This window comes from Pyrus communis, chromosome 15 (assembly GCF_041283825.1).
Source record: "Pyrus communis isolate YQ-2024b chromosome 15, ASM4128382v1, whole genome shotgun sequence".
In the NCBI taxonomy this organism is placed as follows: Eukaryota; Viridiplantae; Streptophyta; class Magnoliopsida; order Rosales; family Rosaceae; genus Pyrus; species Pyrus communis.
In genome coordinates this window covers 30275676-30297473 of record NC_142579.1, presented here as the reverse complement: position 1 = coordinate 30297473, position 21798 = coordinate 30275676, and the positions used below count along the sequence as shown (strand labels likewise).

Here is a 21798-nt window from a genome sequence, read left to right as displayed (position 1 = left end):
CTTATAAGTTCTCACAATTACAAATTGATAAATTTAATAGGAATAATTTATTGGATTTACTTATGATTTAAATAATAAAAGTCAAAACATGAAAAATATTGCGTATAAGAATTGGCATGGTCCATAGCTTACCTCCTAATAGTAGTGCTACCTTCTTAAAACTATGATTTGTCTTTTGAAAAAGAATCTTGCAACTATATTGATCAAAAGCATAGACATTTGTTTGGTTTGTTTGAGGTGATTCATATTTATTGTTTTGTAACAAAGAAAATAAATTTCAACACAGAGAATTATGTGTATTGGATAATAAATAGCATATTATATATATGGGTTCAATCCATGGCATCATATTTTTTACACAACTTTTGACACATAGTTTTGTGGAGCACACTCCGTAATATTATTGACAATCGGAACCGTCTATCATTTAGGATATCACCCACAAATCATCCTTGCAAATTTTTTTTTTTTAGTACATCGATATTTTTACACTAAGAGAATGAGAAGTTTGGCTAAGCCACACAATAGGCAACCTAATTTGGTATCAAATTCGTTATCCACGAAATTCAAACCTAAAACTTCTCATTTCCAAATGAAGAGGAATACCCAGACCGTAGTACTGAGTGATTCATCTTTATAAAAATTAGACAAATTTAAATTATTAAAACATTTATTTATAGTGAAAGAAATAAACAAATAAAGTTGGATTTTATTATCTTTGTCTATATTCCAAACTTTACTCTATCTTCATACTCACCTTTCTCGATCTTTTATTGTGCGGTGCGGTAATTTAGTTTGTTTGTTTTATGTGCATGTACTATATATTCTCATTCAAGATAATTTTATGACATAATAAAATGACATCTAAAACGTCAAGCTCATAATTTGACTCAGTTCGGAACGTCTCTTGACACGTACTGAGAGATTTTGGTTCGAGGAATATCCGTGATGAAAACCTTCAGCACAAATTGGGCAAATTCCACCTTCATTAACTTCTGCACCCACCGCAGTCGGCATGTTGGCTGCCGAAGTGTTTGCCGTCGACGTTGCAATATTATAGTTATTCCCACGGTAGCATATATGATCTTTAGGTGGCAGCGTCGGGGCTTCGTCCAAATCAAAGTACATATCGATTGCATAGCTGCTTGTTCTTATATTAGGGTTGGAGATGGTACCCATGAGAGAGAGAAGAGATCTAGAGAACTTGAATGTGATTCTTTGTGTGGAAAACTTGAAAACCAATATATATATATATATATATATATATATATATATATATATAGTTTTCAATTGTTTTGTATGGCTGGATAAGCATAAAATGAGAAAAACCATGTACAAACAGTCCCTTTGATTTCCTCACAAAATCAGGGTTACGTTTTTTCTCCTTATCGGTGTAGCGGTCGCATTCATAACATTCTTCTTTATAAGTCATATCGAAATAACGTTTCTCTGTCGATGTGATAACTAGACTCATAAGTTTGGCTATAAAATGGCCACATTCATAATCTTATCTATACGTCATCCCAAAGCAAGATTTCTCTAGTGATGTGACGGTCACATTCATAACTTTCTCAATTAGTCATCATAATGTAAGATTTCTATATCAGTGTGACGATCACATTTATAACTTTCTTTTTACTGACCACATTCATAACTTTCTCTATAAGTCCTCCCAAAGCAAAATTTATTTTGTTGGTATGATGATCACATTCATAACTTTCTCTACAAATCATCTCAAAAACAAGATTTCTATGTCACGAGTAACGTCCACATTCAAAACTTTCTCTATAAAACAATCGCATTCATAACTTTGTCTACGTGAGATCTCAAAGCAAGATTTCTATGTCAGTATGACAAGCACTTTTATAAATTTCTCTATTAAGTACATGTACTTAATCGATGTTTACTTTCAACATATTTAGCATTTGCACCCGAAGATACGAGGGATCCACAATTTAACAACATAATCAAGACAAGAGGGACTGTTTTCACAAGCCTGAGCGCTTGTCGATTTCGGGCCTGCTTGGGCTTAATTGATCCTTTTTTTTTTATCTTCTTCTATGTAGAATGGACTTTATTCCCCTACTTAAAATTTTGTTTCCAGGCCCATTCCACTAAAGCTAAGAAATTTGGGCCCCAAAGCATAAGAATATCTGAAAACAAAAAGTCCAAGCCATTTTTGGATTGAAACTTATTGAAAATTGTTCTCCGGTTATCAGGTGATTAAGAAATAAATGATCATTTTCTTTTTAATTTGATGTTAAAAGATAGAGATGAAATAATTGTAGATTTAATACTTTAATTTGAACCATTAATTACAAATATAAGGGCGGCATCAAGAGAATAAAACTCAAGTCTCGTTAGTGTAAAACGATAATATAATACGTATGGTTTATTAGTGATTGCATAATAAGATCACGTATAGATATATGCTTCACAACTATACTGAATGATCATTCGCTATTAGTTGGAAGATATAAGAGCTGTGTTTAATCGGTTATCTTATTATCATGTAATTATGATTAATGTATGCATAACATAAGGTTTGGCTACGTGGAAAACAAAAAAGTTGGCTCATCGTGATCACCTTGTATCGATCATTTTGCACATAATTAAAGATTAGAAATATAAAACTGTGAGAAAGCTTGCTTTCTTAAATACATAAAGATTAGAATAAAAAGAAGATGCTTAGCTTATCTCTAAGCACAAATTTAAAAGTTATAAACTCATAATTAACTCTAAATATGGTGCAATAGACGGTAGGTATAATATTTCTCATGCATACGAAGTTAAATTTGACTTTTAACTTTTATGACTTATGCATTAGAGAGAGATTAAGTCAATTCTAGAGTTAAAATATAACTGTTGTTTCTTTTAAATGTGGATAGCTACATTTAACTCTAGAGTTGCATCCAAATCAAAATGGCTTTACATATCGTTTTAAGTCATATGTGGCCGTGAACAAGGATTGATTGAGTTTGTAAAAATCGTTCTTTTAGCTAGACCAAAAATTTAAATTCGAGCATCGCTCCGGCAATCCCTCTTAGTGATACAACATTTTTGGATGATTGATGATTCTTTCTTAAGTACATATATAGAAATGGTATTATGACAACCACTCCCTTTTTCTTTTCCTTCACTGTCGTGTCCTCCTCCAACTTTTAGTGGTGCTTCTTTCTGCGTTGATGAATTGTCGGTACAAATCTGATATAAAACTTGGTCGTATTAGATTTGATTAATATTTGAACACGCAAAGGGATCAAAACGTGGCAATTTCCTGATGTAAGTAGCTCTACCAAATCGCTTTCTTTACTAAACAAACATATTCCAACTAATATGAAACTTAATTAACAATCTTAATCACTAAGCTCTCTCGATTTAGTGCAATCAAATTCCCCTTTTCAAAGTCTTTTATGGCCATTAAAGTTCGTTTTGGTGAAATTGCATTCTTCCTGGCTTTTTAGAGAGGAATCTAATCTTTAGATATGATAATCTGTAACAACTCGTCTGATTCACGAAATATATTTTTTATTTTATAATTAATTTGTCATGCGTAGGAGATAGAAATGCTTTATTCCATGTGGGAGGTGCCACGTTTCCAAGAATGTGTTCACGCATGTAAAAATAAAATTTGTTATCCTAATCCGCGAACCCAAATTTGACTGCTGGAGTTTTTTTTTTTTTTTTCTTAAGTCCTAATTGGGTCCATATAATTATGTGCTCGTTTAAGTACTTTTAAAATAATTCAAAGTTTTTAGATGAAAATATTTTTAGAACCAATCTTTAGTAAAAATGCAAAGTATTTGCAATGCTTCATATTAGAAGCAATAACTGATGCTTCTTGTATGAAGCACATTAAGTGTTTTTAGAATCTAAAATTATTTTCTCTAAAGCGTTTTAAGTTATTTTAAAAGCAATTCCAAACGAAGCATATACTATTTTTCAATAAACAAATTTGATGGCTGTCGTGAGTATTGCACATTATATGTGCTTTTCAGGGAAAAACTTAAGTCTGGGCATATGGATCAGATTGCTAGTCCGCCCACACACACAAAACAACCCCACTCTTCTATTGTGCCCCTCCTAATTGCTTGTGGTCTCTATCCTTTATATATGTTGGTACAATGTGACAATCATACTGAATATTTCTTTGTTCTTAAATAAGTTTAATTTGATCAATCTCATGCTACATAAGTATCACAAATTATATGGTGACGGCAGCAATGAAACCGAATTTGATGATCCTACTTATGAAACTCTTCCTTTTTGCATAAACTTATATTTTGTTCACAATGAAACATCTAAACTACTTTAATATACTTTGATGATGCAGCACAAAGCCAATAAGGATCACAAGCGTAATTTCTTAAAGGACAAGATTATGGAGTTCACTAGTTTAGAGAGAAATTCAATAGGATAATTTGATTAAGTATTATTTTATGCAATGGAAAACAACCACGACTTAAATAAGCCGTTTACAACACCTTGGGATAATTCCAAAGCATTAAGAAATTAAGATGAAAGTAAAATTATATTAATTGGATGACAAACAAAAAGTCTTATTTTTATTACAGAAATTAAAAGGTTGTTTTAGAAGGCTAAACGATCGTTTTTTTACCTTTAAAACGACCAGCTCATAGTTTAGCTGGCATGAGTCTTGTTGTGCTCACGGTTCTCTTCAAAATCGACACATTATACACCAAATTCTGACGTCAAAATATTATTTCCTATCTCTCTGTCGCCACATCGATTGCATGAAATATTCTCTCTAATTCTTCTTTTCCATAATTTGAAATATTTTTGTTTCTTTATGTTTCTTTTTCAAAATTGACCCATATCTTATCCTTCATCCTCCAACAAAAAAACTATTTTAATATTACCAAAATAAATATTCAAACTTAAATAAAAACATACGTCTACTTCGTCAAACTATATACATGAATGATTGTATATTTGCTATAACGCATACGGACTTTAGTCCATCCTGGCAACGTGTTAATACATCAACAGTTATGTTACCTGAGTGCCGTTTGATCTGATCACCATCCAAATCACGTCCAGTCGACTTGACTTTATCCGATCCACTGGTCCCACCTCCCACCTTCTCCAGTTCTCTGTGGGGATTCCAAGTGGGCTCCACTCTCTACCCGTGCATCGCCATCTCTTTTTCTCTACTGTACAACAATTCAACGAACACCGTCCGATCCCATTACAATTAGTCGGAGAAAAGACAACCGTCCACGTGACACTCCATGTTTTCCACCGTTAGGAAGTTTCCCACCGCCGTAACCCCATAAATTTCATTAACCGGTTAACACATTTCCGTAAATAAATGTCAAATTCTACCTAATAGATTGGGCCCCACCATCTTGCCAACGTGCCACCTATTCCTATTATATAGAGATGGTGTACCCATTGCCTGGGTCCACCAATGCGTATAATAGATTCCTCAGAGATAGAGTAGCAAACATCCGCTGCATCTCGTGTAGGGTACACCAACGTTGGATTGCCGAATAAGCATCTGCCACGTCATCAAATGGACCCCATTCGTTCAATTATTCTTATAATTGTTATATTGTTAGGTGGTGTTACAAATATAATCATGCTATATTACGCGTATGTGTTTAATTAATACAATAATACATTGAGCTTATATCAGGTCATCAATGTTTTACTATAACACTAAAGCTTGTTTGAGATTTTTTTTTTCATTTTTTTATAAAAACACTTGTATCGATAAGCGCTTTATTGAAAATAGTTTAAATCTTGATTAAAAATTCAAGTGCTCCTTAAAAAGGCACTTAAAAGTGTTTCTTAAAAAAACATCAACTAAGCATTCACTAGAAAAAAGCTTCTATGATCCACAAAAATTACTAATCCTTTTTTGCCAAATTCTTTTAGATAATGGTTTTATTTTTTGTTAGAAAGCGCATGTTATGCATTTGCGAGTGCAAATAATGGAATACAAGAAGTCGCAGCGACAAGTATCGTTCTCCAATGTGAAAGCATGCATAGAAGGGACATTTGAAAGATAATCTAAAGTAACGTCTGTCATATCGTGATACTAATACACGATGTTACAAATCTATTCATGTTTTAAATGTTTTTGTAAGTCTGATCTACGAAGAATCTATATCAATCATTTTGCCTATCCTAAGTCTAACTTTGTCAACGTTTATTGCGGGTGCATAGACCGGTGTAAACATGCTGCAGCAGACAAGCAGCGCTCCAGCGTGGCAGGGCCATCTGAAATGAGGACACGTAACGGTGGAGCGAAAAGCAAATGAGTACGACTACCTACAATCAATGCCCTCTTTTTTTCCCTCATTCACCACGGATGCGTGTGTCATCGAACTTATATCTCCGCACACGTGTCGCCTTCCTAGCTGTCCCTTCCCTCCTATTTTATCCCCATTCTTCCCTCTCTCTCTTTCTCTCTCCCTCTCTCGCTCGCTTCGGAACATGGACTCCACAGAGGACGAGCAACTCGAGCGAGTCAACTCACTCCCCGACGTTGAACTGGCATCGACGAGCTCGAGCGTGAGCCTGTCCTCGGTAATCACCTCCGAGGACTACAGAAGCGCGACGAGCTCCGGCGAGGTCTCGCGGACGACGACGAGCAGCTCTGGCGAGATTCGGGCGCTGCTGGTCCCGAGTCTGGTCGACCCAGCGCTCTCGACCGCCGAAGAAGTGAGAGTGGCGGTTGCTCGGCCCAAGTGCGTAGGGAGGAACAACAAGGGAGTGACCTGGGGTTTCACTTCGGTGATTGGGAGGAGGCGAGAGATGGAGGACGCCGTCGCTGTGATTCCGAGCTTCATGTCACGCACGTGCGATCACGTGGGCGGTTGTACGGCGCCTGGTTCCAGATCCTCCGCCGAGATCTCACCCGTTCATTTCTTCGGCGTCTACGACGGCCATGGCGGCAATCAGGTTTCCTCATTAGTCCATTTCTCTGTTGATGATAGTTTTTTATTAGTTTATTTCTAATTGAGTGGAAGAATCCGGTTGGACGCGCGGCCGCTTAAAAATCCCATAAATTAATTAATAATTAATAATTAATATTTTAATTATAGTTTGAGAGGAAGATAATAAAAAAGGGTAGTAAAACAGTAGCACTATAGAGGAGTGTGAATATTGTTTTGGAGCCATCATTGTTTCTGAGGAACGACGACACGTGCCCTGCAGGGAGTGGTCCACATTAATGGATTTTAGGGGCGCGTTTCGTTCTCAGCCGGGACACGTGTCTTTGGAATCTGTGCAATTTCGGTCTCGGTGAGCTGGGCCGCGCCTATTCCCTCCCTGTTTGGCGAAATTTTTTTAGGGTGCCTGGGATTGTGGGGTTAATGCTACCGTCACCTGCATGCGCGCTGCAGTTCGTCACAGTCGCATCATGTAGTAACAGCAGGACCCGGTGGGCCCGCTTGGTAATTGTGAAAACCCTGGCTGTTACTAGGTTACCAGAATTGTGACATAATTATATTATCATTGTAAGTGGGATGTTTTATGTTAGATTTATATAAATCATAAATTCGATATGAAATTAATATTCATCCATTAGGTGGCTTAGACAAATTTCCCCTAGGGTATAATAAAGTTGTACAAAACAAAAAGACCTAAGCTAGAGTGATCAGCTTTTAACATTTGGTTGCATAAATGATCAGTTTTTAGTAACAACATATTGATCATATATCGATTGCATAACGATAATATAATGATGACACGATAAAAACTTACTCTTTTTAAGTTTTTTTCTACTGATTAAATCGGTGGAAAAATAATTTTTATGTTGCGATTGGTTTTTGTAAGTATTATGATTGGTTTAGAAGAAAATTATTAAATTTTTATTTGGGTTGCTGGTGGGGCGCTGAGCGTGTAATTGTCTGAAAAGGACGAATCACCAAGATCATACAGGTTCCATTTTTGTTGGAAAGAAAAATCCTGGTGGGACCATTCTTTTTTTGTGTGGCTTTGTGTTTGATTTTTTTATAAACGGACGGTGGTATATTGGGTCCCCTTCCATTATTTTCTTTTGGAATCTAAATTGTGTGCTTTCTCATGATCTCACCTTGATTTGGACTGAAAATTCATAGCCTTCTAGTTCTAACTTTGTTTCTGTACAAAAGTTTCTATTGAAAATGTATACTCACACATAAAACTGGTTACAATTATTTAATTAGAATAAGCAATGGCACATTTTGTTTAGCGTCTTCTGATTTTATTGTTGATTAAAAGTTTGTACCAGTACTTTATGTGCGTATTTTACCCTAAAGGTTTAAGGGTACAGTTACTTGCAGTTGTGTACTTATCCAATCTATCCATATTTGACACTATCCTGTACATCCAAAGGTGGCTAAATTTTGCGCTGAGAGGATGCATGAAGTGATTGCACAGGAGTGGGATCGAGAAACGATTGACGGCTACGAATGGCGAAGGAGGTGGGAAGCGGCATTCTCGATTGGTTTTGAGAGAGCTGACAATGAGCTCATGGCAGAGTCAGTTGCGCCGGAGATGGTTGGATCAACTGCAGTTGTTGCGGTTCTATCCGGTTGCCAGATTATCATATCTAATTGTGGTGACTCTAGGGCTCTTCTTTGCCGAGGGACCGAAACAATCCCCTTAACTGTTGATCAGAAGGTCGCTTCACAAACTCTTCTTCTTCTTTTTTCGAAGTTTTCATAGATTTGAACTCTCTGTTTTGTTACTTCTGGTCTATTTTTTTAGAGCTTTACTCCTATTTGCAGGCATTGTTGATTTAAAGTTTATACCTTTCTAGATACATAGAAATCAAAGCTGAATTTACATAAAATAATATCCTTCTTATCGGGGTGTAGTTAAGAACATTCAACCTGTAAAACGTGGAGAGCAGTTGAGAAAATAACAGGAAGTACTGATATTCACAAGTTAATTAGGCTCTTAATATTATTGGCATTATTTTCGTAATGATATTAAGGACGCAGTTTCGTGTTGCTGCTTTTACAGCCGGATAGAGAAGACGAACTCGAGAGGATTGAAGGAGAGGGAGGGAAAGTCATAAACTGGAATGGTGCTAGGGTGTTTGGAGTTCTTGCCATGTCCAGAGCTATAGGTTTTCATCTCAGTCTTCTTAATATGCCGTTCCCTGTTTTCCATTTGTTTGTTGTATGATTGATATCGAAGAGCCAAGGTCTTTGTGATTCGATTCATTCAATGATCCAGTGCACTCAACTTTGAATGGTGGGTACATGTCAGGTGATAGGTATCTGAGGCCTTGGATAATTCCAGTTCCTGAGGTGACATTCATGACGCGGACTGACGAGGATGAGTGCTTGATTCTAGCAAGTGATGGGCTTTGGGATGTCATGACTAATGAAGAAGTCGGAGAGGTGGCTCGTCATCATTTAAGAAGGCGGCGAAGGTCAATCTCCACGCTTGACGATGTTTCTCCAGCACAAGTTGTTGCCGACTATCTCACTGAAATAGCATATGGAAGAAATAGTTCAGACAACATATCCATTGTCGTCGTTGATCTGAAAACAAAAAGAAAACGCCAGCAAAGGCTATGAGGAGGGGGGGAGTGGAATAACAGTCTTTTTCTCTCTTTCGATAAAATCCAATTCTATCTCAGCCTCTCAAGGAATTCAGGAGGCAAGGGCAGGAAAGATCTAGTGACTGTCAACCGGTCGCTCATCTTCAGCCTTCAGGAACCTTTATCTGACCTGTACAGAGCTGACTTGGTCGATCTCTTCAAACTGTAACAACTGGAAACCAGTTTGTTACTGCAGAACACTAGATCAATCCTCAATTTTAGTTGGTTTGGTTGAGACAACAGTAAAAGATCGCCAAGAAAAAATTGCAAATTGTTCGATCATATTTGCTTGAAGAAAAGAAAAGAAGCGCGATGGCAAGAAAGATTTCTTTTAGTTATTTGCTCATTCTTTCTTTCCACATTCCCAATTTTCCTGGCGGAATATTACTCAATCTCGGCATTCTGAACTATAAATCGAAAGCATAAGCTTCTATAAATGTTGTATTCTCTACGTTTCCAACCCTTGTTTTATTTTTTTTTTTGGTTTTTTCCACTGAACATCGAAGGAGTGAAGTTATTCTTATGATTTTGGCAAAACCATTGGGACCAAGTTTCCTAGCTAGGAAGAAGGTCCAATCATGTACATTTTGCTCTGCGTTCAAGTTCATCTAATGTATATAAATATTGCATTATACATGAGTGGATTCTTTCTATTCCTGTTTATAGCTTTCAAATTTAAAAACAAATTCTGAAGACGGGATATGACTTAAGGGCTCTTGTTTTCTCATTTTGCACTCATTCCCGCTGTTTCTGTTCTTCGATTTTCCTTTGCCGATTTACCCAATTCAATGGCTAGAGAAAAAGAGTCTAAAAATTATTTTTCTTGAAAAGTTAGGCGTTATGCTTCAAATGCATATAAGAATAAGTGTTTGAATTAAGTAAATTTAGATTGGAATATTTTTTTTTTTATAGAGAAAGCCAACATCATATTACATTCAAACGTGTCGAATTTTGAATTTAGAGCTCGAATCCAATCCAGCAAAGTTATGAAATCAACCGAATTAGGGTTTTGGATTGGATTTTGAACACCTTTAGAAATAAGTGGTATAATCTTTGCTTAAGCAATGAAAAAATAGTTTCAAATAGTTGACTTGGTATGCAATCTAGAGTACCAGATCCTCAACAATGACAGTAATGAATTTACTCCAGAGAATCCATAGCTGTCACAAATAAACAAACAAAATATCTATGCATTTATTTTGCAATCTAGGGACTAGATATGATGATGTATAGAAACAAGGTGCTAAGAACCATTGCTCAAACAAGTGTCTCATGCACGCATTAACAACTGACAGCCACTCGCTCACATTAACAGTTGAGGGCCACGCACGCGCTGGCCCGGCGAGTGTTCTAAGCAAATTAAGCGGCTCTAGACAAACATGTCTCCACTGCACATCATTTCTTTGCATGCCAACACAATCAGCCATTTCTGCTGTTTGGATTCTGCATAATCTGCACTTTTTGAGGAGTAAATGCATGCCTATAAACGTGGCGTATCCCCGATTTCTTTTCCTCGGTATATAAATCGCCATCTCGGCTTGTCATTGTTGTACTCAATTCAATATTTTCAATGTCTGCAAAGATCAAGAAAATGGAGGGCAATTCCTTGCGTGAACAAGTTGCAGCCATGAGGCAATCTCTCTTTGATGAGGTCCTCTTTTCTCTCTTTCTTTTTGATAATCATTTCGTTTTCTCAGTTTTCGGTTGTTCCTTGTTCGTTGGATTTTTCTGAATATGTAGGACTGGTTTTCCAGGAAATTTTGGACAAACAGTTTGTGCAGATGGAGGAATTGGAAGATGTACACAACCCCAACTTTGCTGAGGAGCTTATGACCTTGTATTTCAGGGACTCCTCCAAACTGTTAGTTTCTGTGGAGAAAGCACTGTGAGTTCATTTACTACTTCTATAACATTAATTTCTTTCTATTGTCACTTTTTCATCCTCGTTGACGGGAGGGGGAGAAAATTGAACTTGAGACATTTTCCAGACACTGGAAAGAAAAATGTTACCAGAACATGTGCTAGTTGGTCTTTCTACTTTAGGTTTGACATTGATGATGATGATGATGACGACATCGGTTACCCGTGTTTTCGTAGGGAGAGACCCCCGTACGACGCTAACATACTTGATAAGTTTCTCCACCAGCTCAAAGGTAGCAGCGCCAGGTAAATCTGACATATTTAGCCAGAGGGCATTTTTCTGTATATTACAATAAATATAATAATTATTTTCTGGCTAGCATTTGAGCTTATATATTTGATAAAAATCTAACATATTTTTGTATAATTTGTGCAATTAACTAGAATGTTTTGTCATACAGCGTTGGAGCTAACAAAGTACGGATTGAGACCAACAAGATGAGGGAGGCTCTCAAGGCAGAAGACGTTGAAAGGTGATGAGATGCTACCACTTTACTGTTAATTCCAAACTTTTATATTTTTCTTCCTTTAAAATCATGAAGTAAAAGTTATTGTAGCCGTTATGGCCGATTTAATTTTGCCTCTTCAAATTGTCTTTTTGCAGTCATGTTGAAATTAGTGTCTTGTGCACATTTTGTTATGTACTGTTTAAGTTTTATTTATGAATATTCAAAAGAAAATTAAAGCGTATTAGACTAGGGTCGGTTTTGGGAGTGACTATGGAAAGCTGGAATCACTTTTGGGAGAAGCTGTTTTTGCCAATTAGTGATTATAAACTTGTTCATGAATGCATGTGTGCAGGACCAAGAGTCAGTTCCAGCTGGTTAAAAGGGCGCACAAGACTCTCAAAGGGAAAATGGAACCCTACTTTCATCTGCTACGACAAGCCGGACCTGCAGATGCTGCTCAGCCCCCAGAGTAAATGAAATGGTGAAGCAATGCAACCAAGCATGAAGTCTATCTATATAATTAACTAGAGTAATTTAGTTTAATGTTGGAATAAATAAGCAAGGTTGCTCTTGTTGTTGTTGTTTTGTTTATGAATTAGGGGAATCTTAAAAAATGACTAAGGGTATCCTAAACCTTTTATGATGTTGTAGCAGAGAATGCAAATCATGAACTTGAAGTTTTATGAAGTATAATTTCGATTTATACCTTTGATTGAGTGCATTAATTTGGGGTCTTATTTCAAACCAAATCCTAGTTGTTTTCCATCACCAATCAAAGAAGTTTGCGCATATGCATAAAAGTGTAGTTAAGTTTATGACGTTTATCAACGACATCGTTATATTGATTGTATATCGATAATTCTAAGGTTAATGTATCTTCAATATCAATAATATGCGCAATTGACTACATATTTGCATTTTATAACCCACAAAAAAGAAAAATCCAATAATAAAATTAGCATATATTGTTTATTATTTATTTGGCACCAAAGCTATTACATTTAGCCTTAGGAACAACTTCCTATCTAAGAGTCAACAATTCCTCACTGATGAACAAACCCTTACATAAACATGGTTCTTCCATAACCCCTTGAGCTAAGTTGAGGCCAACATTTTGCACCATTGCACTTGCAGAGTTAAAACTTATTTACATTTACTTATCTCTGGCACGTGGCAAGGTTAAAAAACGCACCACGCTTTTGCTTGAGCTGAGCATATGTGCCTTTTTCCACCACCTTCCCATCTGCAACAAATGCGATCATATCTAGGTTTTTTATGGTGTTGAGCCTGTGTGCTATCACAATTGTTGTCCTTCCAACCATAATGCGATCTAATGCTTCCTGCACAAGTTGCTCTGATTGCACATCAAGTGCACTTGTTGCCTCATCTAGCAACAATACTGTTGGATTCCTAAGTATTGCTCTTGCAATAGCAATCCTTTGCTTTTGTCCTCCTGATAGCTGCACCCCTCTTTCGCCGCACTCAGTGTCATACCCATCCTTAAGTGACCTGAATCCGATAAAAAGATGAACACAGTGTTTCAAAATGATCAGGATGACAATCAAATGGCTAAACAATTTTCAATGAACTAAATCAAGTAGATAAGCAAACACAATGTTTTGAAATGATCGCAGTGATAATCCTATGGCTAAATATTTTCGTTTAAGAAGCAATGTTGACATTGTCTATACTTACGAGATAAATTCGTGCGCATTGGCGGCTCTGGCAGCTACTGTGACCTCATTTTCTGGCGCATCAAGCTTCCCGAATACGATGTTGTCTCGGATGGTACCAGAGTATATCACCGGCTCTTGACTAACAAGGGCCGTGTGCCTCCGGTACCATTGAATATCTAGATCCCTTATGTCAACCCCATCCACCTTCACTGATCCCCTCTCTACATCATAAAATCTTTGTATCAATCCAATCACAGTTGATTTTCCACATCCACTTGTCCCAACAAGTCCAGTGCTTGTGCCTGGCTTCACCTCTAAGCTAAATTGGCGCAGCACTAATGTCTCTGGCCTGCTGGGGTATGCAAAATCAACCTTCTTCAATTCAATCCTTCCAGTCACTTTCTCTAATTTGATCCCGTTTCCATTATTACCATCTCCATCCCCAGCCTAAGAAAGATCAAAATTAATACAATAGCCATAAGTTAAAAACCAACTTCAATTTAGGGTGTAGGTTTTCCGATTTGTGACTTACATTATTAGAGCCTGAAATTAGTGAATGCCGGTCAAGAATCTCAAACACGGATGCAACTGCAGTCGAACCCTTGGCCAAATCAGAAGTCATGCTTCCAGCTTCAGCTATAACTTTACCAGTGCTGACCAATATGAAAAATGTTTTGAACACATCCCCAGCTGATATTTGCCCTTTTTTCACTAATGTACCACCATACCAGAAGTCCAATGCCCATGACATAAATGTTAGGCACTGAGCTGACCCCATTCCAATCCCAGCTAGCCATGCCTTCTTCCTTGCTTCTTTCCGCGGTGCCTCCTGAGCCTCATCGAACAGTTGAAGTACTTTTCCCACGCTTCCGAATGATGTCACAATTCTATGGTTGTACACTGATTCAACTGCAATTTGAGTGCTGTGGTTTTGTGCTTTGATGAAGTTGGCTGAGAGACTAGAGAGCAGGACTTTCTTGGTGTAGAAGCAAAGGATCGCGAGTGGTTGGACCGAGATCATAACAAGTGCTAGCTTCCATGCCACGATGAGCCCCAGGATCATGGCTATTGTGACAGCTGAAGTGGTTTGGACTAATAAGGACACCCTGTCTGCAACGAGGGACTTAACCATGGAAGCTTCATTGCTCAATCTCGAACACAATGCCCCGCTCGAGTTCTGCTCCTCATCAAACCAAGCCGTTTCAAAGGTCAAGATCTTTTGAAGCATTCGTAATCGGATTCTTTTCGTGAGCTGCTCACCCATGTAAGCAAAATTGTAGTGTTGGAAGAGATTCAAAGTCATGGAAATTAAGGAAAGTGCACAGAAAATCAAGGAGTATGTGCGAATTCTAGCGCGCATTTCCTCATGGCTTTGCACAAAGAAAGCGGATATCATGCCACCTATGGTTAGGGCATAGATAGGTTGAACTGACCCGAACGCTATGGCAGAGAGGCTTCCTATTAGGCCTTGCTTCCATTCCGGGGAATTTAAAGAGAGAAGCCGGTAAAAGGAAGTCGGAGGATGTGACACAAGTTGTAGGGTCTCATTAGGTAATGGCGATTTTGCAAACGCTGGTGCAGGGCTTGATCTTGCTGTGCTTAGCCGGCCAGCGCTGCTTCTACTGACGGAAGACACCGAAATTTGTTCTTGCTCAACGTTGTCAAAAGTACTCAGCTGCCTCTGCAGCTTTGCTAGCTTTGCATAATGCCCGTTTTGGCGGTTGATGAGGTCGTTGTGGGAGCCTATTTCGATGATGCAACCACCACCCACCACTGCAATTAGGTCTGCATTTCGAACCGTGGAAAGCTTGTGAGCAACAACCTGATCATGGTCCAAAAATATGTGAGATAATGAAAGGTAATTAATGTACTAATTGAGGTAAATATCAATCGAATCTTAAATTTTTATTTTTTTGGTAAAAAACCACGAAATCAATCCTACTCCAACAAAAAATCGGTTCTTAATTAGCATAACATTTATTGTATTAATTACCAATGTGGTTCTTCCCATGGATGCTTGATCAAGAGCATTTTGGACCAAAGCCTCTGATTCAGAGTCAAGAGCACTTGTTGCTTCATCAAGTAGGAGAATCACAGGGTTCTTGATGATTGCTCTAGCAATGGCTATCCGCTGCTTTTGTCCACCAGATAAAAGAGCTCCCCTCTCACCAATCTGTGGCATAAATTCCGCCATGTTAATCACAATTACGTCAAATCTAATAAAAATCACTATATTTTTTTTATTCAAAGCGATTTTCAACTTTAATCTAATCTATACTACATGATCCCCAAAATCCTACCTAACCTAAACTACAAAGAGAGAAATTCGAACTAGGGTTTTAGAGGGGTGCACATCTACTTTAGCCAACTTAGCTCCGCATAGGTGTGCATCTGATCATAATTGGAATAAATTTTTCTTAGCAATAAATACCCTTTTTCAATTAGTACATATATTCACCTTGGTCTCGTAACCCTCTGGCAGTTGCCTTATGAAATTATGAGCATTGGCTGCCATAGCTGCAGCTGTGACTTCATCCATATTAGCATCAAGCTTACCAAACATAATATTTTCCTTTATTGATGTCCCAAACAATGCATGTTCTTGGCTCACAAGTCCCATTTTGGATCTTATCCAATTCAACTGAAGCGTTCTTATATCAACACCATCAACACGAACAACGCCATCATCTGCGTCGTAAAAGCGTTGCAGCAACGCGATTGCCGTGGATTTTCCACTTCCACTTGCACCTACAAGAGCAATGGTCCTCCCAGCTTCAACTTTGAGGTTGAAATCTTTGAGGACCATGGAATTGGGACGAGAGGGGTATGTGAACTTGACATCAATGAATTCTAGCTCGCCTCTAATGTTGTCTAGCACTATTCCTTTGGTGTCTTCACCATCAATCAAGGGTTTCCGGTCAATCCTGTCGAATATTCTGGTGGCGGCAACAGCAGCTTCTGTGAAGTACCTCAAATCCGGAAGTGCCATTCCCAGGGATCTGTTAACATTCATCAGGTTGTGTCAAAATATATCGAATGTATATATATTCACATCAGCAGAATGAAAATGGGGTTTTAAATATAGTCAGAAAAATGTCCAGAGTAAATTATGAAAGATTTTACAGGCCAGAACAATGTGTCTATGTTGTATTCAGACGAGTTCGAATTTTCTCCCCTGACTAGTTTAAAATATACATGATCTATACATAGATGTCCATAAGTTGCTTATGATTAAATATTTTTAAAAAACTATAATTAATTGCTAGTAATTTTCATTTAGTATCGTCTATATAGAAATTAATTAAGAGACCAAATATTCTAATATCATATTATCAATCGAGTAGAAACTAGATAGCTATCTACATCCATTTCTCATACATACGTTTCTCATTATACACCTATCTAACATGTGCTAATTAAGATCAATTAGTAGATTAACTAACTCAGCAGCAAGAACATCCAAAAAACATGCGATTTATTTTATGAAATTGGAGCTTGTCATATTAAAAGATACTATTAACTAATGGCGGGTTTGATCTTTGAGGCCTTTTTCTAGCACAATTTGCACGTGCTTCCATTGATCGAGAGGGAATAATTAATAATATACAATTGAGCACTTCATTTATAATAATAAAGGAAGAAAAAGGTAAAGCTAAACTAACATGAAAACCCCACAAAAATTATGGTCTTCCAGTTTCTTGACCTCAAAACATAAAAATACATAATTGAGATAAGGTGCGATCAACATATTACATTTGAAATATAAACTGTATATCTCAATTAGCAAAACATGAAAGATTGTAGTGTGACAAATTAAAATTTTCCAATCTGACAGACATTATTACAGTGTATAAATTATATGGTGAAGAATTAGCAAATTTTGCAAAGAATAGAGTGAATAAATTGCAGATTAAATAAGTGACCAAAATTAATCGCTTGAACTTTTCTTAGAGTCCAGCTCAGTTTTTCCATTATGCTAGTTGCAATATTACTTGTGAACATCTCCATAACAATCAGAAATTAACATGCAGTCTCAATTAAGATAACTAATTAAAAAGAGACAAATTAAAGACAAAATTTAGAAAAACAAAAACAATATCATAAAATGCATGAGGGGGATCAAGAAACATACAGTCCACTCAATACGAAAGAGATCCCAGCAGCATAAATCCTCCCACCACTTTCGCCTTTATACATGACCAAATGGCTCCCATACCAAGCAAGAAATCCCCATATCGCAAAAGAAAGCCCCGTGCTTCCAACAGCCAACCCTTTTGCAATGCCTTGCTTTATCCCCAGCCTGCTCGTCCTCTCCAGTATTGCTGAATATCTGTCCACAATTCTCCTCTCGGCAGTGAACGAATAAACAGTTTTAATGGAGCTCAATGCTTGCTCTACTATTGTGTTTGCTTTTCCATACTCTTTGTACGATTTTTTCGACAAGTACATGAGGTACTTCCCATATATCATTCCTGGTATGATTAGGAGAAGTAGTGTGGGGAATGCTACCAAGGCTAGTCTCCATGACAAGTAGGTGGAGAAGGCCAGGCCGGAGATGAAAACGGAGGAGTGCATAACGAATGTTGGCACCTGATGATCGATTATGAAAAATGAGAAACAAATTAAGCAGTAAAATCAAGGGAAAGCTATTTACACTCTCATGTGCATAACAAATATTGGCACTTTATGATCGATCCTAAAAAATGAAAAACAAATTGAACCTTAAAATGTAAGAAAAATGTTATTCACACTCCCAATTCATCATTTTATACCCTGAATTGAAAACGAATTAAATCATAAAGTTTAAAGAAAATATTATTCACACTTCCAGTCTGTCATTCTACGACTCTTTAAATTAGGAGAATATTAACTTCAGAGTGCAAAACTATGATCCTTGTCAGTGAATAACAATTGCCCGATCTAATTACATAAAATTATGATTTTGACCAATTTCATGGTGATCATGAGTACAATCACCTTTTCACTTAGAACTTCTTGTATGAGAGAAGTGTCTTTTGATATAGTATTGATGACCTCCGACGTAGTGGCTTCTTGTGAATCGAAAAACCCAACCTCCTGCCTTAGAACAGCTTCCAAGTACTTGTAACGAATCTTCAGCACCTGCCTCTCACTGGTTTTGCTCCAACAATAACCCTCTACAAATTGCCATTAATCACTTCAATTAGTCTGGATTTTAATTATAAGCATATATATCAACCTTTCAAATTTCGTAGGGTTTTGGATCTGTGTCCCGCATATACACGGTCGGTGGTTCCATATGCTTAGAGGGTTTAACTTTTAAGCCACTAGGGCTTTTAGGGTTCCACAAAGATACTTCCTTTTTATTCATTCTTCCTCCTTTTTCTCATAATTTATTATGCCAAGTTACCAACTTTTTTTGTCAGATCGATGCTATTAGGAACATATGAACTGGGTTAATCGCAGTTTTGCATTGATCGGAACCCCTTTGTTCTTCGAAATCAAAGCAAATGAGGGGGAAAAAAAATTAAAAGAGAGAAGTTTGAAATTACCCAAAAAAGCCACCAGCATTACTGCTAATCCCAAGTATACAAAGTCTAAGCTGCACTGTCAACAAAAACAGAGACACAATTAAAACATGGATAATGTGAGGCATGAGGAAATGAGTTTGTTGTTGAAAAAGGAATATTAAACAAAAGCACCCAGAGCTAATATGTTGGACTGAAAATTAGCAACTAACCTTTTCAACCTCGTCCATCCAATTATTCCCATGATTTTTCGGCTGGGTCTGACCATACCCCAAATTGTTCATAAGACGGCTAACGAACAACAGCAAGCAATTTGTAGACATCCCATCTCCTATTGCTCCCACTGTACCCAGCACCATCAGCACCACATCAACCCAATCACCATATCTGAATATTTTCACAACTGAATTTTTTCTTCCTTTAGTTATAACTCCTTTGCTGCTCTCATCTCCTTTCTCTTCTACCATAATTTCATCATTCTTCTCAGGAGAGTTCATTTTACTCATTCTCAAAAACTAATCAAAATGGTGAAAATATTATTGCATATGGAATTGGAGGGCCTGAAAAGAAGAGCAAAAGGTTGATTCATAAAAGAGAGAGTATGCTCAAAGAATGGTTTGCACCTATGGCCTTTTTATATATAAGCAAATTAAAGTGCTTCTATAAAACAGCCTTATTAAATTTTTTCATATGCTTTATTATCAATAAAATTATTGGACATAAAAATCAATATATTTCTAACGCGCTCTTGAAGGCGAGAGAATCTTACGTATTATTAAATGTATGAGTTTTTACTATTGTCTAAATATCATCAACCTATAATGCGATCAAAACATGCAAAGGTTAACCCATTTTTGGGCCAGTGCACTAGCTAGTACTGTTTAACAAAGTTGACCATGACCACTGCCCCACTGGGCATCTTTTCGTTGCCTTTAGGTTACTTAGATTAGTTTATTTTGAAAGCATGTCGTTTACCCCGTGCTTTTTTATCTGTCGCTATTAATTATTCACTAATATTGTCCTTATTGGTTGTGCTTGTGCCCATTTCATCTTGCGCAAGCCTTGCAAATTGCAAGGATAGTAATTTAATATCTACTACTGGAAAGGGAGGCAACCCAGTTTGACAACACTAACTTTACTTTCTCATTAAAGTCTAGGGTCTCGTTCGATGAAAAAAAAAGAAAAGATAAGAATGTACAAGTTAATGTTGATTTTCAAGGAAACATAGGCTGACTAACACTTTTTATACGGGATTAAGCTTTTCATCATTGATCTGCTTAGATTGCTTTTACATTTGACAAATATCTTTTTATACTTTGTTTGCAACAATCAAATGTTCTGTTTAATAGAGTTTGAGGATTTCATTTCCTCCTTGAATGAGAGAAATTATTTTTCTTAAAAAGTGTCTTTGTTTCTTTTCCAACTCATATCCCCTATGAGCATCAAGCATTTTTTCTGGGTAAAGTTCTTCACTTAATATTCATAAAACTATCAATGAAAAAACTTGCTTAAATCTTCTTAGAAGTTCATTTGTTTTAGGTTGTCCAGATTAAATTTTAGAGAGATAAAGTGCATTCAAAGTTCTTGAGCTTGCCTCTTTCTTATTTATGGAACCCTAGCTGCAAAAATGCTTTTCATGCATGAAACTCCAAATCATTAAGAAATAGGTTTGCACTATTTTCATGGTCTAGCTTTAAGTTTTAAATCGTCATTTAGACCTGGTTTTCGGATTCACGTTGGTTTATTCCTTGAACTGTTTGATTGGAGAAACTGACTGGTCTTTGGATCCAAATTTCACATTATCATCATCTTCATATCATTTGCATTCTTCATGTTAGTCTTGGTGCCATAAGGTGAAGAGCTCAGGAAAATGAACTGTCATCTTGTAAAGACTGAAGACATCTCCATCTCTTGCAAAGTAAGGTTGCATAAAGGTAAAGCTGGTCCACAGATTAGATCTAGGAATTGAGCTTGACGTGGTACTTTTTATGAACCTTAAAGTCGTACGTTTTTTAACCCATAGGTGGGTGTTTCCGGTCAATTTCTTGTGTTCCTTCGTACTTAAACTTGCTCGCATATCTAGATATGTTTATGGTATGTTGTATGAACTACTTAGTTGATGAATTGATATTTGAGGGTGTTTAACTATACGCTACTGCATTGTGAGACATAGTTGTGTTGTTGTTGAATAGACTAATATACTAGTATACTAAGTTTGTTTCCTGAATCTGGGTTTGTAGTTCTAACAAATTTGTACTTAGTCGACTAGTTCTTATGTCTAGTCTACGTTGCATATTTTAGTTGTTAATTGCAGGATATTCCGCCTGGTACTAATTTCAAACCTTAATCTTTGAACACAGCCTTTGGGATGCCATCGTTGACCCCAGCCCTCAGTCGATCGTAATATTCAAATAAACTTTCCTTTTTCTATTTAATCCACCCAAGAAACATTTCGTCACCTTGGCAAAGAGGAGTGGGTGACACTGACATCATTCCGAGTCTAGGCTGTTGGTGCAAAGAGATAATGAGAGAGAAAGAGGAAGCGAAGTGCAGCGAACAGACGCGAGCAAATGAAGGTCTTAGTAGTCCCATGGTTTTATAGGGTCTAGCTATTTTCTAGCGAGGCCCTTAGTTGACGCGGGTAACAAACACAGTATTAGATTAATCTTTAATCCAGTCTA

At 37.0% G+C, this 21798-nt stretch overlaps 3 protein-coding genes across 3 annotated transcripts; 2 read left to right on the top strand and 1 right to left on the bottom strand.

The window, feature by feature from the left end:
• The first annotated feature begins 6421 nt into the window (after nucleotides 1-6421).
• LOC137737976 (protein phosphatase 2C 56) lies at nucleotides 6422-10218 on the top strand. Its single transcript, XM_068477573.2, has 4 exons — nucleotides 6422-6930; nucleotides 8347-8634; nucleotides 8980-9085; nucleotides 9229-10218. The coding sequence occupies exons 1-4, from the start codon at nucleotides 6463-6465 to the stop codon at nucleotides 9540-9542; spliced, it is 1176 nt and encodes a 391-aa protein (XP_068333674.2). The 5' UTR covers nucleotides 6422-6462; the 3' UTR covers nucleotides 9543-10218.
• Nucleotides 10219-10799: 581 nt separating this feature from the next.
• LOC137732045 (pseudo histidine-containing phosphotransfer protein 5-like) lies at nucleotides 10800-12600 on the top strand. Its single transcript, XM_068471343.2, has 5 exons — nucleotides 10800-11216; nucleotides 11320-11450; nucleotides 11663-11731; nucleotides 11887-11958; nucleotides 12287-12600. The coding sequence occupies exons 1-5, from the start codon at nucleotides 11136-11138 to the stop codon at nucleotides 12405-12407; spliced, it is 474 nt and encodes a 157-aa protein (XP_068327444.2). The 5' UTR covers nucleotides 10800-11135; the 3' UTR covers nucleotides 12408-12600.
• A 281-nt stretch (nucleotides 12601-12881) lies between these two features.
• LOC137731062 (putative ABC transporter B family member 8) lies at nucleotides 12882-19732 on the bottom strand. Its single transcript, XM_068470136.2, has 9 exons — nucleotides 19330-19732; nucleotides 19142-19196; nucleotides 18588-18766; nucleotides 17743-18200; nucleotides 16069-16609; nucleotides 15604-15783; nucleotides 14143-15432; nucleotides 13630-14057; nucleotides 12882-13443 (listed from the first exon to the last, which is right to left on the bottom strand). Exons 1-9 carry the CDS (start codon nucleotides 19621-19623, stop codon nucleotides 13092-13094), a joined length of 3777 nt encoding a protein of 1258 aa, XP_068326237.2. The 5' UTR covers nucleotides 19624-19732; the 3' UTR covers nucleotides 12882-13091.
• Nucleotides 19733-21798: the final 2066 nt, after the last annotated feature.